This window comes from Falco rusticolus, chromosome 1 (assembly GCF_015220075.1).
Source record: "Falco rusticolus isolate bFalRus1 chromosome 1, bFalRus1.pri, whole genome shotgun sequence".
NCBI classification, from domain to species: Eukaryota; Metazoa; Chordata; class Aves; order Falconiformes; family Falconidae; genus Falco; species Falco rusticolus.
The window spans coordinates 18,987,703-19,011,419 of record NC_051187.1 but is presented as its reverse complement, the minus strand read 5'-3'; the positions used below and the strand labels follow the sequence as shown (position 1 = coordinate 19,011,419).

The following is a 23,717-nucleotide window of genomic DNA, read 5'->3' as shown; positions in this document are numbered from 1 at the left end:
ATCCTCATCAGTGTTGCCTTGGGCAACAAAAATGTTTGTCAGTTAAAGTCCAGAGAAGAAGTTAACTCTCCTTGGCTACTACCCCCTCTCACAGATAGCATAAAGGACATAAAAGAACTGGTATAATGTCATAAGCAGAAAGATTTTGAAGGACTAAAAATACTGACCTTTTGGAAGGAAAAAAGCCCCCAAAACAACCACATGCATTAGTCATAATCAAAATATTGTGCATAATACAGCTTCCCAAGAGATTTGGCTTTGTTTCAGAGCCACCAGGGTTCAGCATCAAGTACAAGGCTGTTTACTCGCCTTGATGCAAGGAACACAGCATGAAGTAGAGACCGTGCCTCACAGACCTGTAAAGCCAAAAGGGACCTCAAAAGGTCATCTGGTCCATCCCTGTGCCAAAAGAAGGATCAACTCTACCAGCGCCATCTCTGACATGTTCTTCTGTAACCTGTTCTTAAAGATCTCTAACAACGGAGGCACCACGCATCCTCAGGCAACTGATTCTAGTTCTTCACCATTTTTATCAGCAGAAAGCTTTTCTTAATCTCACTAAACCTTGCTGCAGTTGAAGCCTATGACTTTTCAATCATTTTATCATGAGCAGTGGGAACAAAGTTCTCTTCTTTCAAGCATCCATTCATGAATTCAAGGACTGTGATGCCTCCCCTTTTCTCTGAGTAAACACTATGCTTCTTTCAGCCTTTTACTATTCATATTTTCAAGTCCTCTGATCATTCTTACCACTCTACACGGGTTTTAGCCTGCATCTTCCCTGAGGTGCAGTACCCTGAACAAGATACTGACTAGCTCACTCCAACGAGCCCCGGCAGAGCTGGGTAACTTCACATACATTGCAGACTATTTTTCTCTGTTTATACACCCCAATATTACATTACTTTTTTCTATGAAAGTGATCAACAGTGACATTTTTATTTTTCTTTCCACACCAAACGCTTAGTTCACACTTACTCTGCATGCTGCATTTGCACATCCAGTTGCTCCTGGCTGGGCACTGTTCCTTATGCAATATACATTTGCATAGTTTGATAGAGATCACAGTTTGATGAACACAGTATAATCAGTAGTGGCAAAACACTTGACAATAACCTGACAATTAAATATATTTGACAAATCAACTATTCCACAATAGCCTGATGATTAAAAGGTGTGCCCAAACTTCCACAGAGATAACTGCAAGCAATGCATGTTTCTGCCAGTCAACACTAAAAGCAAGAAAAGTCACCTACCTGTCCCAAGACACAGGAAGACCTGAGCGTTGAGCTTTGTCTTCTAGATTAGGAAAAATCTAGTGCTAAGCTATAGATTTATGTTATTTCTCATGACCATTGCTAGTAGAAAGGGCAAGCTGAGACCAACAGCCATGTGCTCCTGTACCCTCATAGGTCTTGAGATGACAGAAAACCTCCTGACAAGCCCAGGATAAACATAAACTGGGTTTTACCAGAAGGGAATCAATTCATAGTGTCACTCTATGCCAAGAGACATTCTGTGCATCCCCAGAACAGCGTTATTACCTTCGCAGGACATACTGCGAAGGGCACAGACTCTTAAAACACATCATTCAAGGACAGTAACAACAACCTCCTGCTGCTGTTCCACACCAAGTTTTCCCTAACCAGCACTCCTGCCCACTTCAGGAAACATTAATCACAGCAGATTGAATCATCTTTGATGAGTCCTAGACAAATCCAAATCTGGATTTAGTTTAGCAGGCAACATGCAGACACACTTCAGCTAGGCATTTTAATATACATACATATTTGTGTAACTAGTGTAAGATACACTTCCACAATCATTTAATAACTTTCTGCCTCTGTTGTCCAAATGTAAAAGTCAAACCAAATTGCGGAGTATCATGGCCATACCAAACATTTTTTTTTTTTTTGCTTGCGCTTAAAGCAACATCTATCTGCTACCCATGTTAGCTGGCAGTTCTGTTTCAGCATGGCTCCTTATCCTCACTTACCCTTTCTTTTACTTGCTTGCGACAACTTTCCTGTACTGGGTTTAATCAGGGTACACACAACGACAGCCTGCCATTTTGGCACCATCCAAACCAAAGGATTAGTACTGTGCTCAAACTGTTGGAGTGCCTGTAGCACATGCGATATTGTTAGCATATCTCTGTTCAGTGAGATGAGCATCTTTGACATAAAGCAGCATGTTCTCCTGATGTATTCACATTCTCTCTCACTTACGATTTGTTTCTAGGTCACTAGTATCTTTCCATTTCATTAGTTACATGAGGCTCATTTAAAAAAAAGAAAAAAAGAACTGTACCAGTCACTTTAGAAAGTGTTTATTCAAAAGCTTCATAGCACCATCTTGTTGGTTTTTTTAAAACATCCAAATAAAATGCAGCAATTAAAACATTATTTTTCTGTTGAGCATGACACTAACTCCACCTGTGAACATACTTATGGTTGTTCTTGCTAATATAACTGAAAAATAGCGCTCCTGTGCACACAGACATCGCACTGGGCCTTGATATGGGTTACTCAGTCCTAGCTCAATCAAAGAATAAAACCAAGTGACAACCCTCCCACCACCCCCCCTCCCCAATTCTGCTGGAAGAAAACATTTTCTAAAGGTCATTTTTAGCAGTTTAAATTCTTATGTTGCCTCCAGAACTTCAGCAAAACTGACAATGTAAATATATAAAATATTTTGGGCATTCTTTTACGGTACAAGTCAGACCACGAATGGTTAATTTAAAAGTATCTTGATGTACTTGTCCAAACAATTACCTAGCTGTTAATTCTAAAGGCCCTTTTATGGCCATCTTTTCTAGAGAAAACACTGGTTGAAGTAATTCTAAGTTAATACGCTGATTTTTATTAAAAATTCAAGGTAAAATCAAAGTGCCATTGACAGCACTTTTCATACATTTTTATTATGAGGTTTTTTTCCTTTTCCCTTTTTTTAGCTTTGCGGGGTAGCCTGTCTGAGAGCTTTATTCAGCCAAGTCAGTAAAGCGCTATTTCCCAAAGATCCTTAACTTACATTTCAAGAACACGGACCATGCTGAGTGCTTGGTCACATTATCATTTGGCTATGGCTTCCAACCACTGGAATTCCCTATTGCATCTACTTCTGGTTGACCATTAAGAGGCAAATATTCTGTAGTTCACTTGGCTAAAGCCCCCATAGGGTCCCAAGCTGGCAAAACAATTGGTTCCTGCTGCATCACTTCCAGGATGTCTTCTGGTACATGCTTCTTATCCACCACAACTTCATACACGTACTCAGAAAACCAGTCATCAGTCATGATCAGGTAACCTGCAGATAAGAACAGTTCATTACAACAGAGAACCACTACCAATACAGTGAAGCAGTCACATATACAAGTTTCACCTATGAATGATGCATTACAAACAGGACCTAGTCCTGGTCATACTTTGTACCTCTCAAGACAAAGATAAAAGCCCAGATGTTATTTCTTTATGATAACTGGATGTAATTCATGTGTGCTGAAAGAGCAAGCAAGAAGCCTGCTAAGAAAAAGACCTAGAATATTCATCATTACATTTCCTCTGTTAAAATAAACATTGAGAATACCCAAGGTGAAGACACTGCCTTAAGAAAAAAGTCATTTAAGGCAGAATATAAAATTAGCCAAGTCTGGCTTGGAAAGGTCTCTGGATTTTAAGGGAAATTTTCCAGGTGAATATCCAAACCATCTTTGGCTTAAGAAAAACTTTGCTGTTTTAGTTCTTGCAGTAAGAGAATGCCATCTGCTTTCCTCGAACATAAAGCCATCTAAATCATGCTTTGGTTGAACTAAATCTTAATTTTCTCCCTTAATGTAACACTTACTACAAAGTTCAGTGAACAGTATTTGAACGGGGAGAAGAGTCACATTTAGATTACCACAGTTCTTAGCAGAAAACTGCCCTTGGAAGCAAGCTATTCAAGGTGAACTGAAAATAAGAGTGGCTGGGAGAAAGAAAGCATTTAGAAGACAGATGAGAAGGCTTTATGTAATAAAGTTCCTCATGTCCTTATACAGTATCATCACACAATCAAATGAAACAAGAAAATGCCCAAAGAATATGGACAATAAATGCATCTATCTACACCATCTTGTTTCTAAAGCAAGAGATCAGATAATTCCCATAAATTAAAAACCCTATCAATTGTAATCCATGCTAGATGCCATTTTGGAAACACTGCCAAAGGGAGCTGCCTTGATTATTCTCTCTTCAGGATATGAGTTCTTGGGACACACAAAAACCTCTCCCTCCCAAGAGCCAACAAGTAATTGCACCCTGAGAGGATAATGAACTCTGCTGCTGACATCCTGTATCTCAAAGCTTGACAGTGCTGATTAAGATCACAGTGTCTGAACAAGAAGGAAGCATCAAGCAGAACTTCAGAACATGCAAATAAGTAAGGTCATTTTTTGAGAAGGCCTCTGCCTGGTGTCGCAATGAAAGCCATTATCAATTTCTTCATTAAAAGGAGACACATACTTTATACGCAGCCATATGTATACCCAAGAGCCTGCCTGAGGCATCCCTGAGCTCTGCGTTCCATCCAGGTAACAGGCAGAAGTGAAAGAGAAACAGAAAAGTTTAACGCACTTCTGGGCAGGGTACACAGTGGACTTTCACCTCCGGCAATTAATCTATTGCTTCTACTCAAACCGTTTGTATGTTAAGGCCAGAATATGGAAGAGAACTGGGAACAGCATTGCCTTGTAACAGAACACAGCACCCGACTACCAGAGCGTACTCCTCTCTGTGCGAGGCTGGCCCACGTTTCTCTAACTTACCCAAAGGAAAAACTGAACAGGCAGCGTTGTAAAACCAACAAGCTGCTAGCCAGGGAGATGTCAGTCAAGGATGAATGGCCTGCGAGTTACTGCATAACCTAGGATTTGGGCACCTGAAAATGAAGCCCTTGGAAGTTCCCAGAGGACCTAGTACAACACACTGTGTTTGTGCTGTTACTCCTCCACAGGGATAACAAATTAACAGAGCCTTTCTGTTATAGTGTACTTATGGGATGATATATATACAGGTATCAAATACAGGCACTAAATATCTACAGTTAAATCCCTAAAATGTCTTCATGCAGAAGAGCGTGTATGCAACAGCCAGTACAAGAGATTAAAAAAGTCAAAAGGGAGCCGACTTCTAGCTGGAGACCTATCACAAGAGAGTTCCTTTCATGCCAAAACAAGCAGATGGACCCCTCTCAAATGGATGTGATAACGTGATTTAGTGCTCCCCTCTTGCTTGCTTTTTTTAAAAAAAACAACACCACATATCCGATGGGATAAGCCGGGTTCAAAGTTAATGCACTGTGTCTCCAGAACAAAAGAGTAAGCAGAATAATTAAACTTGCCTGTATGGCTGACAAAGTGCCAGTAAAACACAGAAAGGAAATATTTGACTGCAAAGTGACTTTTCTACCTCAAAAAAAAAAGCAATGTTTGTCAGCAGCTGTGTTTGTTCCTTGAGGAAAAACAGATGGGATTCCAAAAAAACCCTTTTACAACAGATATAAATGTAATTACTAAGTGTTTAGGAGAGGCATGCTAGGCTGTTCCCAGGACTTTCCTTTCTCCAGGACAAGCACTACCACAAGAATGCAGATCAGCCCACTCCACGGAATGTGAGCATATAACTAACTTCATCCCATGATACCCAAACCAGGAGTCACAGTCTTTCCAGTCCTGCACCATGCAAGATAACAAGTGCTATCTGGTACCTTCGACTGTACTCAAGACAAAACAAGAGGGACCCCATGTGAAAAAAACCACTTCCAGTTCCTACCAACAATGAGTTATTTGTCTGCTTGTTTTCTAATGACGCGAAGTCTGGTCTCTGGTGTTTTGTTGTGGGCTGTACCCTTTATCATCCCATCCAAGAAATAATGGAGTTTGGGCTTACTTGTATCCCCTACACTAGCAACTGGGCCTCAACTGGGGTGTGCCAAGTTTAACATCATTCTTGGCTGCCTCTTTACTGATGCAGATTCTGATTCACTGGATTTATCTAAGCACAGCTTCCCAATTCCTTAATGAGGCAGATAAGATAAAAAAAAAAAAATCACTGCCAACCGACTCAGTGGCATAGCAAGAGAGCCAGGACAGACTACAAATCCTCACCCTCCCATACCAGCTAGTACTGGACACTGCAAAAGCAGGGCAGGGGTAGGGGGTGGAAACCCTGTCAAGTTGCCTGTTCCAATGTTTGAGAGCGCGCTCCCAAGGACATGCCCAGTTGCCTTTAGCTCAACAGCTGTTTTTTTGGTCATACCCAAGAAAATCATTCAGGGATTCACCTCCCTGAAAAAAAGTAGTCTGAAAGAGTCAAACCTCCTAGTTCTGATGGGATTTTCTGGTCAAGACACTTTTCCAGGCAACTCCCTAACCAAAACAAAATCTAGACAGTGAGCAAGACTTCCCAAGAGACTGTGGTCTCTACCAGTACAGAACAAATAAATGACAGTGACCCACCCAGGAAAGCTCACATAGATGGCATGCATGTCATAGATGTATACAGGGTGTAGTCAGGGTTTTTCTAGGTTGCTCCAGGGTCCTATTATTTCAAAGGAACAACTAGCTCCTCTTAAAGAACACATTTTTAAAAAGCAAACCCATATTTGGAAAAGAGATAATGTCTAAGGAAGATAAACTATCACTGCAGACCAAGTTGCAAATTCGGTTTAGAAAGCTGGCAAACAAATGCAACTTAATACTCAAAAACAACTAGGTAACTGTGTTAATTTACTGTTATTTCTAACTTAAAGCCTGAAGCACTACACTTCTCATTTCTAGTTGCTGTAGTTTTCTTTTTTAATTCCATGCACTAAATGAAGAAAGCCAAAAACCCATGTGGCTCTCCACATGTATCAATCGCAGCTTCTGCAGCTCCATCAGAGCATTCACTGCTGCTCCAGCCCAGTTAACACTGGCACAGAACTGCTGCTGTTCAGTCACAGCTCAACAGGTACAACTTTGACTAGTAGTGTCAGGCTTCAGTCTGCTGCACTGTGGTTTGGGAGTGATAGCCAGTATCAAAAAATTAAGCCCGGACTTTCTCCAGTTCTAATAGAGAACAGCTCTGAAACTTGGCCAAGGACCATACATTGCTAGCACAATCAAAGTCGCTGCCAGACACCTATTACCTTCAGAAAGTCTGGAGTACTAACCTAAGTCCACGCTGAGCAGTTGTAAAGCGAGTAAGGCGCTTCCTGGAAGCATTCCTCTAAAGTTAGTAGCATCTAACATCACAAACCGATCATCTGGAGCGTCTCAAAACAAAGCGTTCTGACAATAAGAGCACAACTAACCAGGAATTTTTATAGTTTATATTCTCTATTATACATAAAAGTGCTCAACAAAACAGTTGTTAGTTTGTATCTGGAGGCAAGAAAAGTTGTGACACCACTTCTTTTTAGTATTGATTTGGCTTCTTCACTGAATCCAGTATTCCAAAGTACATCTTACTACTGTCACATCGATGAGCCTTGATGGCTGAACATCAGTTTCATCGTTTTATCAAGACTAAAGATTACTGGAATACTTCACTGTGAATGTATACTGCTAACTCAGAACAGACACTACTGCAAGACCGAGGGGCCAGAACATAAATTAAGATGCTGTTCCAAGAACATACATGAATGGCTAACTAAAACATAGAATATCAAGAGCTTATAAATAAGATCACATCCTAAAACAGATTTTTCCAGAAACAGTCTGTTCCCAGAAGAACACACAGATGTCCTAGGAAATTTCAGCCATACCAGATCTTGTGAGCACAAGATTTGGGATCAATGTGCAACAGGAAGATGCGGTCAGCAATGACTACCGTGCTGTGCCCTGGGACACACTGAAGTCTGGCTTGACATGCTGCTCATCAGTGAGCTTTGCCACAGCCAAGTCCACATCCAGCCTGTCTCAGATAGGAGATGACAAAAATCATGGAGTTTTCCTCCCCTCCATTTAAGAAAAGCTGACTGCAGGCCACGGCAGAGCAGAGCAGCCATGCTCCCACAGCACCAGCCCCACTCACGCAGGGCTGGGGGGTCAGAGCAGGCCCCCAGACCAGGCAGAGAAGCACCCCCAAGTCATTCCCAGGCTGAGCAGGGAAACAACCAGAAGCAATTTATTAAACCACCACTCAGCTGTGACTCACTATTCTGTCCACACCGCCTGCCCATGTGCCATACCAGGCTGGCACATCCACGCTGCACAGCCCCACAGTGCTTATGAATCATTTTTAAAGGAACAATGGTGCAGGCTGAGAACCATCAACAGGAAAGCAAGTTCATGCAGAAAACCTGGCACAAGCTGAACTCCTGTGAACTGAGTTTTATTGTTGCCAGTGCTTGTCATACAGGAGACAAACACTGCGAGGATGCTTGCTGCAGGTCATGTTTTCAGCAAGGCTTCAGAAAGGCACCCAGAATTACGATGTTAATTTTTTTTTTTAAGACAGGTTCAAAGTTCCAGTACTAAACCTCCAACATAAGTGCTTCTGTCAACTTAGTCCTCCTGCCCTTGAGATCAAGGTGTCCTGTCTGTCAGGACTTGTCAGCCTCAATCACTTACAGCCACCTCCCAAAAATGCAGTTACCTCTACAGTTGAGCTTGCAACCACAGTGTCAGGTTTATCCAGTGACATTTCCTGCTTCTCCGTTCAATGTTTGTATTTGATTTCCTTCGATTAAAATCACTTTTAAAGAGAAGAACGATTGTTTTCCAGGAACACAGTGCCATAGCTCAGCGCTGTTTTGCAGGCTTGTTTCACACATGTCCTAGTGAAGGACACGCGGCACATCCCCTTTTCCCCTTCCACCTCCTTAGCTCCAAACACTAATTTCAGCTTTCTGTTCCCATAACTATTTACCTTTATTACCACGGTCTTCACCCCAGGAGTTTTCCACTCTCCATTTTTCAAACGCCTCTTCTTGCCCATCCTGTGACAAAACAAGTCGATGGCTATTCAGCAGTGAAGGACCACACAAGTTTATAGCAGCCAAGTCTAAATCCAGCACCAGCAAACCTCAGAGCTCCACTCCCAAAAGTCTACAGGCATTGGCAAGTTACAATGGTTTCTTGCTAATGGTTGGAGAAATGTATTTTCCTAAAATACCTGTCTACCCACTTACACAAAACATGAGGAAGTGTGCTCAAGAAGAGTGCCTGTAATAAATACTATTCTAACCAGGAAAGGTAATTAAACTAAATAGAATTTGAACTTAACTGACAGAATTTAAGCAGCCTTCCCCATCACCTATCAGGGCATGGGGGCCTTTTGAAATGCAGAGTACACAACTTGCTTGAACAAGGAATCAGGGTAAAGGAATGAGGACAGTAAAGCAACTGTAATCATTTAGATTACGGCATTAGTAAGGGCAAGTACAAACACTTGAAGAATCTAGCTGAAGGACACAGCTCCAGGTCTGGTGCTTTGAAAGGTACACAGGCTTCAAACGGGCATGAAGAACATCTGACTTCCCGTTGAGAAGCCTGCAGTATTCCAGCCTGCACTGTGTGTGTCTGAAGTCTGGTTCAAACCCACCAAGTACATAAAAGCACTGAAAACAGCTTCATAGGCGTGCTGCGAACTGCTGCTTCCTTCATGCAGCCTCTTATGAGGCAACAGCAGGTCCCTTGAGGAACCAAAGAAAGTTATTCTTTCACTACTAAAATATTTTTAATATAAGAAACTAGTCTGCAAAACACCCCATAAATCCATTTTTAATATGCAATACAATATTGTTGTATTGCTTCTATTCTCACTTACAACAGATGTGGATTAAACACACCTTTTTGTTAAATGCTTAATGTACATAAACATGCTTACCCCAGTTTGTCTGACAGTATCAAGAGTTGACTTATCCTTAGTCTGGTAGATCTCGAGCGTCTCACTTTAAGGACTGTCCTATATTTTTTTTATGTTTTAAAACTGTAATAGAATTTTTTTTAAATCTTCAAGGCCTTTTTATAAAGTCGGTAAATCCAAAGTATTACATTTCACAACTCAGTTTATCAAAGCTCCTTTAGATTAAGTTAAGATTTAATATAAGACACAACATGTTCAAACAAAGTAGAAACAACTTAGTCCATTTTGAATGTAGAAAAGGCTCTAAATGGCTGAACTTCTAGGATAATTTCTTTTAAATCTTTTGATTTTAGAGATACTATCCATCATATACTGATCTTATACACATCCTTTTCTTTAAGAAATCTGCTCACATTTGATCACATTTTCCACAACTGTAATGTAGGTATGCAAAAGAATGGATTTAAAAATACAAACCTATAGCTGCCAATGGAGTGCAACCAGTAATTGGCTACCATCAGTACAAACAGAACAGGCTTCAGCCGTGAATAAATACATTTTAAACACTAGAAAAATATAATTTTAAATATCTAATGGAAAAACAATGGAATTTTTTTTAAAGATGCGTTGATGCAATCTGATACACAGAAGTGTTAAGAGCTCAGAACACAAGAGGAAAAATGATATGGAGCTGTAAAAGGAAACCAGAAGAATTCTTATGACTCAGCAGTCCCATCTCAAGTCCTCAAACTCCAGAGCTCAAGCAAACTTTTTCAGTTATGTGCAAGCTGTTATTTCTCAAGCCAAGGTCATGTTGGACAGGAAGAGATCACTTCAAAGAAACTTTAATAATGACAACTTCTGGAAATAAATGGAAAACATCAACATTGCAGATAACCCTGAGTTGTAAGTTCTCACATGGTTCTTTTTACTTACGTGCTTTGTTATACTGCCAGGATTTAGCTGTGGATTCATCTCAGTCTCCTGTCTGCCACAGAGCTATTTTGGACACCATTGTCCTTCCCTAATTATGAGTAGGTCAGAGGTCACATGCCAGTGAGCTGCAGGAGGTTAAGACTGTTGCAAAGTGCCTCCCACTGGCATTTTAACAGAAGGAGCCTCATGCTATAAGACAGGCTGGACTAACACATGCAGTGGCACATGGTAGGAGATACTTGCCATCATACTAGATTCCTTGCTCAGCAAGATACATTAAAATCTTTATTTTAAAATAATTATTTAACATAGGTTTTCTGGCATCTTAAAAAGAGACTCAGACTTTTCCCCTTCTCCAATGAAAGTTTGCAGGCAGAAGGAAAGAAGTCCTTGACTTGTCTAAAATTCTTCCATCCTTGTTCATTATTTATAGTCCTGAACACTTGGACACAACACAGGGAGAACAGACAGCCTAGGCTTTGTGCACCTGGGTTTGTGCTGAGCTCCGGTAGAACAGCTTACACGCTGCGGATGAGCCCGGAACACAAACAAGCTGCCAGAATATTCAAATACTTCAGGAGAGGGACTCTACCTTCTCGGTGACAGCCGTCAGGACCATGGCATGGGTCATCATTGATTCTCCAAAGATCAATCGCTCTGCTTTGTTCATGTTCTTGACGGAGACGCCAAACACCAGCTCATGATTAAATCTAGTAGAAAGCCACATAAGCAATATCAAAAAGGACGCAGGGACAATTCTCACTAGTAAATCAGGGAATCAGTAGAGCGCGCTGTCCCAGGAGCCCATGCACAGGGGTACAAGTTCAACTATTTTTAGTGTCAGAAAAAAATGCAAAACCCAATCCCTTTAGGAGTTTCTCCCACCAGATACTAGCCAATGCAAATGAGTAAGGATATTTAACAACCACTTGTAGTGTATCTTTAGAGGATTCAGATTTTAGCTAACCAGTGAAAAAAATTCTGTTGCTGCTGAACTACTCAAATATAGTCTTTTGGGGTATATAATCTGAAGCATGTACAAATTAGTTTCCTAAACAGCTACAGGACTGTTTATGTTCTAGTCCAACATCCCAAACAGTATTTTGTTTTGATTCTCTACTTACATATTCAAGTCATTGATTCCCAGCTTGCCATAGAAGTGCTTTGCAACATCACAGCCAAACCACACAGCCTACAAACAGAAGGAAGAGTCACATCTCGGCTGTATCCCAGCACATTTTACATTACAAGAAATGCACTGCGCCATCCATGAGAGGCCAAACAAACCTCGCCATCCTTAATAGATGCTGCAGCTAATTTTTTCAAGATGTCAACAGGCTGGTTGTTATAGAGTGTTTTCCTTCCTCCTACCATGTTGCCCAGGTACTCCACTGTATACAGCCTGTTGTATGGATTCTGAGGTCGAGGGTCATTCACTAGACAGATCTGCCAAAAACCAAGATGTCATAAATTAAGGTGCAGCTCAACTGAAATTTGAGAAGGGAATCTAGATGGATTTCAGAAAATTGCTTTTGTCCCAGCTAGCTATCTATGGGTCCCATTAGCAAACAAGCTACTTGATGGAAATACTAGGGGCTTTTAAGGTTTGCTTTGTTTTTTAAGTTCACCTCCTAACTGTGGCATAGCACCTATGCATGTTATTCCTGCTCTCCAATGACTGTCTTACAGCATTTTACAACCAATTAGGTCATTACGTATCTTGGCATTGCAACATCATCATGGAAGTGCAACACAAGATTACAGCTAATTGAAGGGTAGAGCACAAACAGGAGAATGGGGAGAATAAACACAGGGCCATCTAACTTGGGGGAGCAGTACCCATCCCAAGCAGGTACAGGGGTGGACAGAATAATTGCAACAGCAGAAAATAAGTGGCTTAGCAGCAACAAAAGGTCTTGGGAAGCTACTGCCTTTCAGCATGCCCAACCTTGTCCTCCATGTTGAAGTAAGGCTTCACATGCTCATTGTAGAACTGCACCGGTGTCACAGGACCGTATTTGTGATAGTTCTTCTCCTTATCCCGGAACTCCCAGCAGAAACACTCCGGAGGGCTGCCCAGGCAAGTACTCACTATTCTGAATACCTGCCCAGAGAAGCAAACAGCTGTGAACTTGCTGAAACATGCAGGCCTGCCTCTCCTACCACAGCAATGCCACTGATGAATGGCTATCCCAATGTGAGAGCCTACTGGAGAAATGGGATCTTAACAGCCACCTTTGAAGAACATGAGTAAAGGTACACACGTGAATTATTTGTATTCATCTCTGGAAATCTAGGTATTTCAACAGTTCAAAACCAATCTGAAAGGCCACAGGAAAATCAGCAGAATCTCCCTCCATTCTCATGCTCTTATGTTCTCTGGTAAACCCTCAGGCAAAACAAAGTCCAGGTCACCCTAGGAATGCAGCAGCCAAAAGCAAAAGCCAGTACACTGGCCAGTCTCATTCCAACATTTTACAAGTAATTCGGAAGCTTGTTGAACAAGATACTTCCCTGGTGTAAAAGAAACTTTACTGGTGAAAAATCAAACTGAGTCTAAAAAGGCTTAAGCATTCAGCATCACCTGTTCCACCAGGTGATTTGCCCCATGCAAAGACAAACCAGACCCTCTAAATGCACACAGCAAAGCTTTTTACCCCTGTGTTTTCCCTGTACTAATCCTTTTTTTCCTGTAATGTTCACTTGGATTTCAAAGGTGGGCCTTTGCTTCTTTTCAAAGGCCTAGAATAATCTCCTCATCTGGTTTAATATTTTTAACAATGTCTCGGTTTAGGTTTGAGCTGGCAGGTTATATAATCTAATCCAAGATCCCCGCTGCTGCCTGTGACATCCTTTGCAGCTTCCTATTGATTTTTAGCACAAAAAGGTTGACCAGATTTCAAGTCATCAGCCTCCCTATAAATCAGAATATGAAACTGCACTCAAGCATCACTACTGTACTTTCTCACAGGGCTTATCATAAAATGTGCTAACTTGTAGGCAGCGTAACCAGATGACTGTCTTCAGGGATATTTAGCAGGACTTGCTGCAGGTGCTGTGGGGACAGAGAATTCAATCATATTTAAACAGGTTTGAATCTGTTTTACTTCAGCTGACACCGGTCTGCTTCAGCTCTACCCATGTCTTGAGCATAAGAGGTCTTTTTCCTTGCAAGGAACAAACACATTATTTTAAATAAGAGCAGGGGAGTCAAATCTCAGCTGTACCTTCTGCACTAGGAGCCAAAGTCTGTGGTTTGTGCCAGCTTTCCCAGGCTGTCAGTCTTCACACTTTCCTCTCACTGATTTCATGGGAGAGGAGACAGAACACCTTTCCCAAAGCTGGCTTGCTCCTTCTGGAGCTAGTTGAGCCAATTTATATGGATGTTAAGGCTCTGTAAGAACTAGCTTTGTGCTAGCATGCACTTTGTGCTGATGGCAAAAGGAGCACAACGTTCACGCTAAGTAACACTATTTGGCTGTGCACAATAGACAAACAAAGGTGTTCTTGCTCCAAGCAATTAAGAAAACAAGTGAAGAGATCAATTATGGGTTGAAACAAGGATGTGAGCGTAATGCTTTTACTGGAGGGGTGTTGGAAGAAGGGTTCACCGGAGTCAAGACGACGCTCAATATAAGCTGTGCATCTTGCTCAACTTTATTAGTTTCTAACACTACTTATATAGAACCGATACACATGCATATTCGTAAAGCAGAAATATAATTGGTTAGTAGTCTCTAAACACACGCAGTTCTCACCCCCCTAATTATCATGACTAAAATAAGCATTCTATCCATGTAGCTAATTGTGTTGCTGTGCTTCAGCCTTGTAGTTTGTTACTCCCTATATTCCCATACCCGTCCCTATCTTCCTTGGCCCTGCACCTGCTTTCCCAGCAGCTATATCTCATTACAGCCACGGCCTGTTGGCACAATATAATTACTTGGTCTCAGGATTCAAGAATAGCTCAAGGCTACCTTTGTTAACTTCAGCACAATTCTGATTACAGGCTTATTCCAATACCAGGCCTGGATTGTGCAGATCTTCAGAGATTCTAAAGCCATGCTTCTGCAGCCATTCTTCTGCAGAGGGACTCACATTTATTTCTCAATAAATATGTTAAAAGATCAAATGTAAGCATTTGCAAATGCAAATCCCTAAACTACTATAAATATTTAATTTTGCACAGACCACACAAAAAGTAGCATTTGCTGTGGATACACCCACAGTACCTCAGATAACCTCAAGTTGTGAGAGATGAGGCTATGAAAACAAAATAAGCAAGAAAAACACCTAAAAGGAGAGCAATGAGCAAGCGGGCTCCAGCCAGAGGAAGGAAAGTGACCGAGACAGAAGTCTCAAGTTAACAGAAGCAGCGGAGCCTGGGAATGGCCTCCCTCAATTGTTTTGCCACCACACCCATCATAGGCCATCTCTTAGTATCTCACAAGCTTCCTCTATCAATAAATAAAATAAGCAGACATTTAAACTAAAAGGTGACTTATATCACTCTAGCGACAACTAGAACCAAGATAAGGCAAAGATATAGTACCTTGTGCTAAAACCCAAAATGAACGAGGAGGGGAAAAGGACACTCCTGATAAGGAAGAGTCCACAAAGGAGAACAGTAAAGGAAGAAAAATTCAATCTTATGCACTGCACTGATTCCGACTTCTGACCTGCTGTGCACTGGTTTGATAAGAAGAATGTTTATACAGTTTTGGAGTGACTATTTAATCTTGTGTCGCAGTACAACTGCCCCATTTTAGCTAGAGTGCTGCTTCCCAGCATGAACAAACTAAGTTTTACTACACAAAAAAAAACCTTCACAGAACAAAAACTAAGTTCTGCTTTGCCACATAAAAAAAAAAAAAAGATGCAACAGTACTTATATACATATAAACAAATGAAAAAAAAAGAGTGATCTCAAACCTTTAAAACTAAGTTTTTGAAGTATACAAGGCAGGTACAATCAAACATTTCAGCTACAATGTTTACTGAAAATAAATCCACTTGAGTTGCAAACTGTTACTACTGCAGAAGAAACAACCACGTTAACTGCAGAGAATTAAGCACAATGTTGTTTTTACAGAACAGACAAACTGCAGTTACTAATCCTTTAACACCAGTTCCAGGATCCCTTGTCAGAGGGCAAGATGCTCTAAACTTCTAAAATGAAGAGATTTTGCTGTGAACTGTATGTCATTGCCCTAAAAATGAACATCTCTAGGAAGCTTTTGATGTCTGCTGTAAAATCCTCCACGGGCTTTTAGACACACACACTGGATGCAAGTTATATTAATTAACTTTTGAACTAAGTGCGGATTGGCAACATAATGGGGTAGGCTCAAAGCACAGTTACTGTTGATCTTAAGGAATACATTTCATAAAAGGTTTCCTTTCATTAATACAACACAAGGAACACTAATCTTTTTCTTAAGCAAACCTTAAAGTTAGATAAAAGCAGCTACATGTTTTGACATGAAGTGCAAAGATGAATTTCCAAACCCCAAACCAACACATTAACACTTGTGTATTAGCAGAACTGCCCGAAGCTTTACAGAAATAACCCAAGGAAGGTTCTGTCTAATACTGATGTTTACTGGGTTACAGAAAAACTAACACACATAACCAAAATATTTGATTTCTTGAGTTGTCTAAAGATAGACATTCAAACCACTGGGTCACTTTGCATTGTATGCTTGAAAAACATGAAATATTTACTTTTTTAAACGCGTGCACTCGGTCAAACTAAAACAGCCTGAACTTTTAAAATTACTTTTGGCTATTTAAGGATCAACTACAAGAACTACTTAATGAGAAAAATGACGCCACTTTGGTGTGCCCAGATGGAGGGCCACTACACACACTGCATACTACAGGCTTGCTGACTGATTTGATTTTGAGTTGATTCACAGAGCCAGAAACAGACACTGTGATTACTTCCTCGCTGCCCCACAGCATCAGCCCACCGCTGGGTTCAGCCTTCTGTTCAGCTCAGATCTCTTCCAGAACACAAAGAATTCCCTTCTGTGGTTCTTTTCTGCTCTCTTGTGGGAAATTTCTGTAACAACACTTGTGCAGTAACATTTTACATTCCAAGCAATCGGAATGCAGTTTTCAACCTGCCTCTTTCCTACTATTTATAAAAGCCTGATAGGCCACTATTTTGATCCCTCAAGATACAAAATGCTGCTTTCCTACAGAAAAGGGAAGACTTCTAAAATGTCATGGCTCTGGAATCTATAAATTCAAGAAACTTGTCTGGAAGTACTAGAAAAACTCAGGATGAGATAAAGAACAAAAAAAACTTCAAAAAAATCACTTGAATACCTCCAAGTGCACTGCCATACAAAACATTCCTAGTTAGGCAAACAAAGGCACTTGTTTTGGCTGATTCAACTGCTATAGAACAAGAGTAAGCAAGAAACTTCAACCATTCTAACCTCATGCTCCAGGAAGACTCATGTCACACAAGTTATTTACCTCTTCTATCATCGTGTCCATTGCAGCACAGATTTCTCCTTTCATCATTCCAGTCTCCACCATATTTCTTAGCCGCAAACAGTATTCTCTCATCTGTTTGAGGAGAAAGTAATTTTATTATAAGGGTATGACAGGTGCCACCCAATCGGTTTTTAGGACTTCCATTCTGGTTGTTTCAAGCACCTATTTTATTCTTCACAACATGTTTTCAAAATTAAAGGAAAATCCTTTTCAGAAGGCTTTGTTAGATATTGATCCTTGAAAAAGCCCAAGATAATAGAATGATTTAAAAGGGAAAGATCACAAAAAATAAGCAGAAATTAACAAGCAGTTGCAACTCAATTACTGTTTTCCAACTGCTGATTTGAAGCTTATAGCTGTTAGCTCTTCTTAAGGCTTGCTTTCTCTTTATTCCGTAACTGGTGCTGCAACATCCATACACATCACCACCACCTCTGTGACTCAGAGAACAGACTGTCTTCATACTCTAAAATTTATTTTGCAATTCTAATGCATAATTGATCTCTTAGTTGATAAAAAGAACGGAGCATTTCCCCACTGCATGCAGGATTGCAGCACGAAGACAACATGCTTCCCATTACTGTCACCACCCATAAGGCCAGGAACAGTGAGTGGGGCTCCCTCAAGACCAGCTGGTTTGCCATGTTCAAGACTATAGAACAACATTAACACCACTCATTATATCCAAGCTGGTTTCAGCACATTTTACATGTTTTATCTGGATTTCAGCAGGCAATTTTCCCTGAGCATGTGGCACACGAACTGGAACAAAATAAAGCCCACTATAAAATAAATATGCTTTAATTCACTTTTTAAGTAGCTACCTACACTAGCATCTTCCCAGATTAATTCATTTCTGTAGTTCAGGGCACAAGCTTGTAGCTTCCTTCACACAAAGCTGCACAGTTCTACACTGAAAGCTGATTTTTAAGATTCAGTGTTTTCAAAATACTTTTTTTTTATTTTCCATCAAATTTGGCAGTAATCTCTAGAAACCTTGTCATACTGCTGGATGAAATATTGAGGGGGCAGAAAAAAGTCAACTAGACACCGAGTGCTAGTTTTGCAGAAAGACTTAATCAGCCATACGTAAAAAATTAACTTTTTGGAGATTTGAGGATTAGGAACAATCACTACTAAAACCACGTCGAGTACTCTAAAGCTACTGATGCCTGGCAATGGACATCTCCCATAAACACACATTCCTGCTCCATGTTAAAATTAACATCAGACTTTGCTGAGACTTTAGGCCGTTTTTTGAATAAAAGCAACTTACATTGCCGAGATGTGCTTATACTTTGGTCAATAAAGAGAAGTTAAGGTGGCTAGGAACACTTGGAGCAGGTTCCTTCCCATCCCCTCCCCTTAATTATATCATCTAAATCAATTTTTACCTTATGATTCAGTATCTCATTCATCCTTCTAGTAGCCTCTGTGGTATGAGACTCCGGGAAGTATTTCTTGGGTACAACACCGTACTTTTCTAAAAGAAAGTAGTAAAACTACAGGTTAACAATTATCTTGTCCACACGGATGCTAATGCTTTGGCTTATGCCCAGATAAATGCTAAGTATAGCGGGGTTTTGTGCAGAGATAAGGGAAATTCTTATTTAAAGGTTACAAATATTTAAAGTTTACATTTTAACTTCTGACCGAATCTCGACCTCTGATCTGCATTCCACAAAGGTCCCAAAAAGTGGAACCCCTGAACTGCTTGCTATCATTTAATTCAACACTTAAAGTTCTAAACAAAGTAGTGCTTTTTAGTAAACTCTTTTCACCAGAAAAAAAACCTGATTACTTGAAAAATTAAGCTCCTGAAGTATCTCCTAAAGAACTGGGCCTCTTATGAAATATTCCATCTGTTTTACCTAATGCTAAGTGACTAACTTCCCAGTTTCCTTTCCTCCTCAGCATTTATGAAACACCATCAGCAGCTCAATTGCTTCCTACATTATGGTACCAGTCAAAGATCATACAATGCGGCTCAATTTACAGCAGCATCCAAAGTCTTCTCTGCCCTGATTAAATATTTATAACAATGGGGGGGGAAGTAACCTCCAGGCTTCAAAGAAACAAATTCCATTTGTGATTCTAAACTTCTATTATTGGCTTGTTGATTTACAAAGGCATCAAATGCTTTCACAAAAGAAATGAAAGCAAGTGTTGGTGTAATCCAGACACAGAGAAGATCTCCTTAATCAGCATAAGGAAGATCCTGATTAAGCAGGATCTTTATAAGGCCAGCATTGCCACATTCCACATCATTTCCCTTTCACTGATCTTTATTATCATCTTTCTTCAGGCTATAACTCTTAAGTAGTTCTGCTTCTGCCTTGTAGACACACCCTAGCCTGGCAATGTTTTTCCGTAACATGTGCCCTAAAAATTGTATACATGGATATAAATAAACAATGTCAAGCTGACGATTGAAGTAAGAGGGGATTGAACCTTTCTGCTAAGTGGAAGGTCTGGGATAGCTAATTACTTCTGTTGATCTTTTGAGCTTTTGTCATCATCAGCAATATGCAAGAGTGAAGATCCCAGACAAGATTTAAGCCTAATATTTACGAACTGGCATGGAAAAGGTCTTCGAATAAAAGAAGGTAGTAGCTAACTGCATCACGTTCCTTAGCAAACTCCCAGGTCTCAAACTCAGTTTCTTCTTCTGCTTCATTCCTCATCTCTCAAATCAGCATGCAATTTCAGGAAGGTCTCCTAGTGACCAATTCTCTTACCAATAATGTTAACCAACATATCCCACTGTCCACCATCATTTGTGGGGTTGGAAAGCAGAAACTGTACCAGCCTTCCTTCCACCGGCTCCTTTTTCTGAGCTGTTTCCACAAAGGCATTTAAAAAGTAGTAACAACGTTCAACCTGAAACAGACAGACAGGGAAAAACTCTTAGGTCTGACATCTTACACATTAATTCCAGAGTACTCAGTTCTTTGGAAGTCCTAACTAGATGAAGCTACCTTCTGCTCATCCACTGAAGTCCTTATTTTCCCTCTAGCATTCCAGGGCTTACCCTATAAACTTCTTTCTGTTACAGACCAAATAGTTCGGAGTCAGTTAGCACAGAGCTTGAGGGTAGAGGAACAGGAAGTGTGAAAAAAGTTATGCAACGAAGCCTGGCCCAAACTAGCACTAGATTTTTCTTGATTTCCCTTAGGGGAAAAAAAGCAGGCACACAGCTTGCAGATCAGTATGTCACAAGCACAACTGAAACCTCGACAGAAAGTTACAGTCACTTCCCCTGAGCCTCCCACCAGCAGCTTTTGAAATACACACAACACTTGAAAGACTACTACTATTCCAAAACATTAACGTCTCGACAACTTTCTTCTCAAGCCGAAAGTCCCACTTTGCTCAACCTGCATTTAAAACACTTAAAAAACTTTTGAAGTTTCTTCTCATGTATGTTTTCCACCTGGATTAAGACAGCCCAGCCTAAAAGAAATTCTGTCCCAATACTAACACCCAGTTGCGTAAGCCGTCCTAGCACAACCTGCAACCTGTACTACTGTACCTTATCCCAGAAAAAGAGATACGACTGGCTGAATTCAAACTCCTCGATGTTGTATTTCTTCATGAAAGGAAGACGCATTGCATTGAGACAGGAAAAGATCCAACATCTCCCTGAGAGATCAAAGGACCAAAAATTAAACTGGAATGTCTGTACTCAAAAGCTGTGTAACTTTTTTAAGCACAAGATTCATGACACGGTTCTGCCTCAAGCCTTTGGCCCGCTGTTCTGGCGGGGATTATAAAATAGAAAAAAGCTCCTAAGTTTGGAAATCCTTTGCTGCAAAAGCAGGTTTCTCAACTGATTTTATCTGATACTTTACAGAAAACAGGCAAACGCTGCAAGTCTAAAGACTCTTATTAACTCAAGGGGATGCTGCAGGGATTCAGCCTCGCTCCAAAGCCTGAAGAGAGGACTCTGGAGGAAAGCACGGCTCCCAGGAGCCTGGTCAGCATTACATCATTCATTCCCAAACGCTGGAGCTGCCGAGGGAGCACTCCCCTCCTCACCACCAGCACCCACCCCCAGGCGGGGAGCCCCTTACCGGAGTTCTTCTGGTTGGTCACAGGCTTGCCCTCCGCGGGCACGGCGTGCTGGAAGACCTGCACCGTGTCCTGCACCACCTGCCGCTGCAGGCACACCTCCAGCGGGTCATTGACCGTCGCCACGTTCTGGGCCAGCAGGAACTGGGGCTCGGCCCGCAGCCGCCGGGTGAAGGCGGCCGCCTTCTCCGTGCTCAGCCCTGGGGGGCAGGGGGGCAGCCATCACCGCCAGGCCCCCCCAGTGCCCACCGCCCCAGCCCCATCGCCCAGCTAACGGTGCATCCCCTCGGTAAATCCCCTGCCTGCTACCACAGTAACGCCTCCCCTACAACAGGGGGGCCCCTCACAGACAGCAGGCGTCCTCACAGACAGGGAGGCCCCAGACAAGGGGGGCCACCCCCCCACCGACAGAGGGCCCATCCCCGTCCTGTGTGCCCCCCCCAGACACAGGGTCCATCCATCGTCTGTTTCCCACCCCGCCCCCTCATCCCCGATAGGGGTCCGTCCCCATCCCCCGTTCCCCCACCACCCCGCCCCACAGACAGGGGGTCCGTCCCCATCCCCCATCCCACCCCCCCACAGACAGGGGGTCCGTCCCCATCCCCCATCCCACCCCCCAGACAGGGGGTCCGTCCACCCCACCCACCCCCCGTCCCCACAAACAGGGGGCCCTTCCACGTGTGTCCCCCCTCCCCAGACAGAGGGTCCGTCCCCGTCGCCCACACCCCACCCCTCCCCAGACAGGGGGTCCATCCCCGTCCCCCCCTCACAGACAGGGACCCCCCAGCCCGCCGTCCCGGTAACAGCCGGGCCCCACCCCTCACCGCGGGCGTTCATGGCAGCAGCTGCCGGCAGGAAGACGCCGCGCACGGCCGGGCCCACCGCAGGTCGGGCGCTGAGGCGGAAGCGGCTCTTATAGCCCCGGCACCGGAAGCAGGAAGCGGGGCCGCGCGGCGCGCGGGGGCAGCGGGGCGCGGGGGCGGACGGCGCGCCGCGAGGGACAAGCTTGCTGCGGCTGCGGCGTGGCTCCCTCGCCTCATACCCATCCGCCCCCCCCACCGCTTTTCCAGAACGTTCCGCCGGTGCCCGCGGTCTTCCCCGCCCCGAGGAGCTGCCGTGCTGGCGGCTGCTGTGCGGCCCGAGCGCGGCCCTGCGGCTCCGGGCACAGCTGGCCCTCAGGGCCCCTGTGGCCATGGGCGAGAGAGGCCCGGCGGCTGTAGCCCTGGCCCGCTGCCACCGCCGGCCCGCTGCCCCCCTCCTGCAGCCCCCGGGCGCTGCCCTCGCTGTCCTGCTGCCCCCGGGGGCCGAACGGGAGGGTTGGCAACGGCCTCTGTGGCGGGCGGAGGCCCGGCCGGGTGCCAGGGAGCATGAGCTGGCCCCAGCATGGCGCGGTGGTGGCTGTCCCCAAGCGCTGGTGAGCACTGGTCAAGGACACGCTCCAGCTCTGAGCAATGCTCCGCTGAGGAGCTGCCCCGCTGCCCTGGCAGGAGTATTTCCGCATCGCCGGTTCAAATTAATTTACAGCACAGGGTGTTTGTCGACGCTGTTACTGATGTGCCGTTCCAAGATGTGATGAGGCCTTAAAAGCTTGCTGGGACCTTGAGAAAAATGCCTGCGTGGCATATTTGTTGGGGGAGGGATGGGAGGTTCTGCCGTGGTGCCGGAGCAGTGGCACTGACGTTTCCACCGTGTTACCCGGCGCGGGGGGCTGCCCTGAGACCTGCGCTCCACAGCAGCAGTGCTCTGCACCAGGCAGCTCTCACCCCGGCCAACAGACGCTGAGATGCGTGTAGGATTACCGGTAGCATTACTGGGACGGAGCTGCAAGTTGGGTGGCCACCACCCCTGACACCCTGTGGAATGGCACTGTAGGACAGGGCCAAGAAAGCAGCTGCCAGCTCAACACCTCTCTTTTATTTGTGTCCATTGACATTGCTGTCTGTGGCCAACCAGTACAGATTCCTCTGCAGACCAATCCACAACCCTCATGCCTGACTGCACGTGCTTACTTTGTAGGAATAAACATAGAGGGCAAGATTTGGCAACAGCTCAGGCAGCCCACCCCCCCCCCGTGATGGTGCTCTCAGCAGTACATTAGAATGATCAGATGCAAAGAACCACTTATATTTTGGCAAGACCATATAAACTTGACCCCAAAAAACTTGTTTGAGGACTGTGTCTCATCATCTCACTCAAGGACTTAGTTCCACCACTAGAAATTATGTTCTCTGGGTGTGCACAGGAACCTTGTGGTCTTTACCTGCAGCAAAATGAAAAGAAGAAATGAAAACCCACCTATTAGGGAAACAAAACAAGTGATTGGAATTCACCTGGGTCGCATTCGGCTCCAGAAAGCTTGCAGCAGGCTGGTGG

General features: G+C 43.2%; 1 protein-coding gene across 1 annotated transcript; it reads right to left on the bottom strand.

Moving 5' to 3' along the window:
• Nucleotides 1-2,313: 2,313 nt before the first annotated feature.
• BLMH (bleomycin hydrolase) lies at nucleotides 2,314-22,292 on the bottom strand. Its single transcript, XM_037372997.1, has 12 exons — nucleotides 22,169-22,292; nucleotides 21,347-21,544; nucleotides 20,806-20,915; nucleotides 20,012-20,153; nucleotides 18,668-18,756; nucleotides 17,253-17,345; nucleotides 12,715-12,870; nucleotides 12,054-12,212; nucleotides 11,891-11,958; nucleotides 11,359-11,476; nucleotides 8,892-8,961; nucleotides 2,314-3,309 (listed from the first exon to the last, which is right to left on the bottom strand). Exons 1-12 carry the CDS (start codon nucleotides 22,179-22,181, stop codon nucleotides 3,158-3,160), a joined length of 1,368 nt encoding a protein of 455 aa, XP_037228894.1. The 5' UTR covers nucleotides 22,182-22,292; the 3' UTR covers nucleotides 2,314-3,157.
• Nucleotides 22,293-23,717: the final 1,425 nt, after the last annotated feature.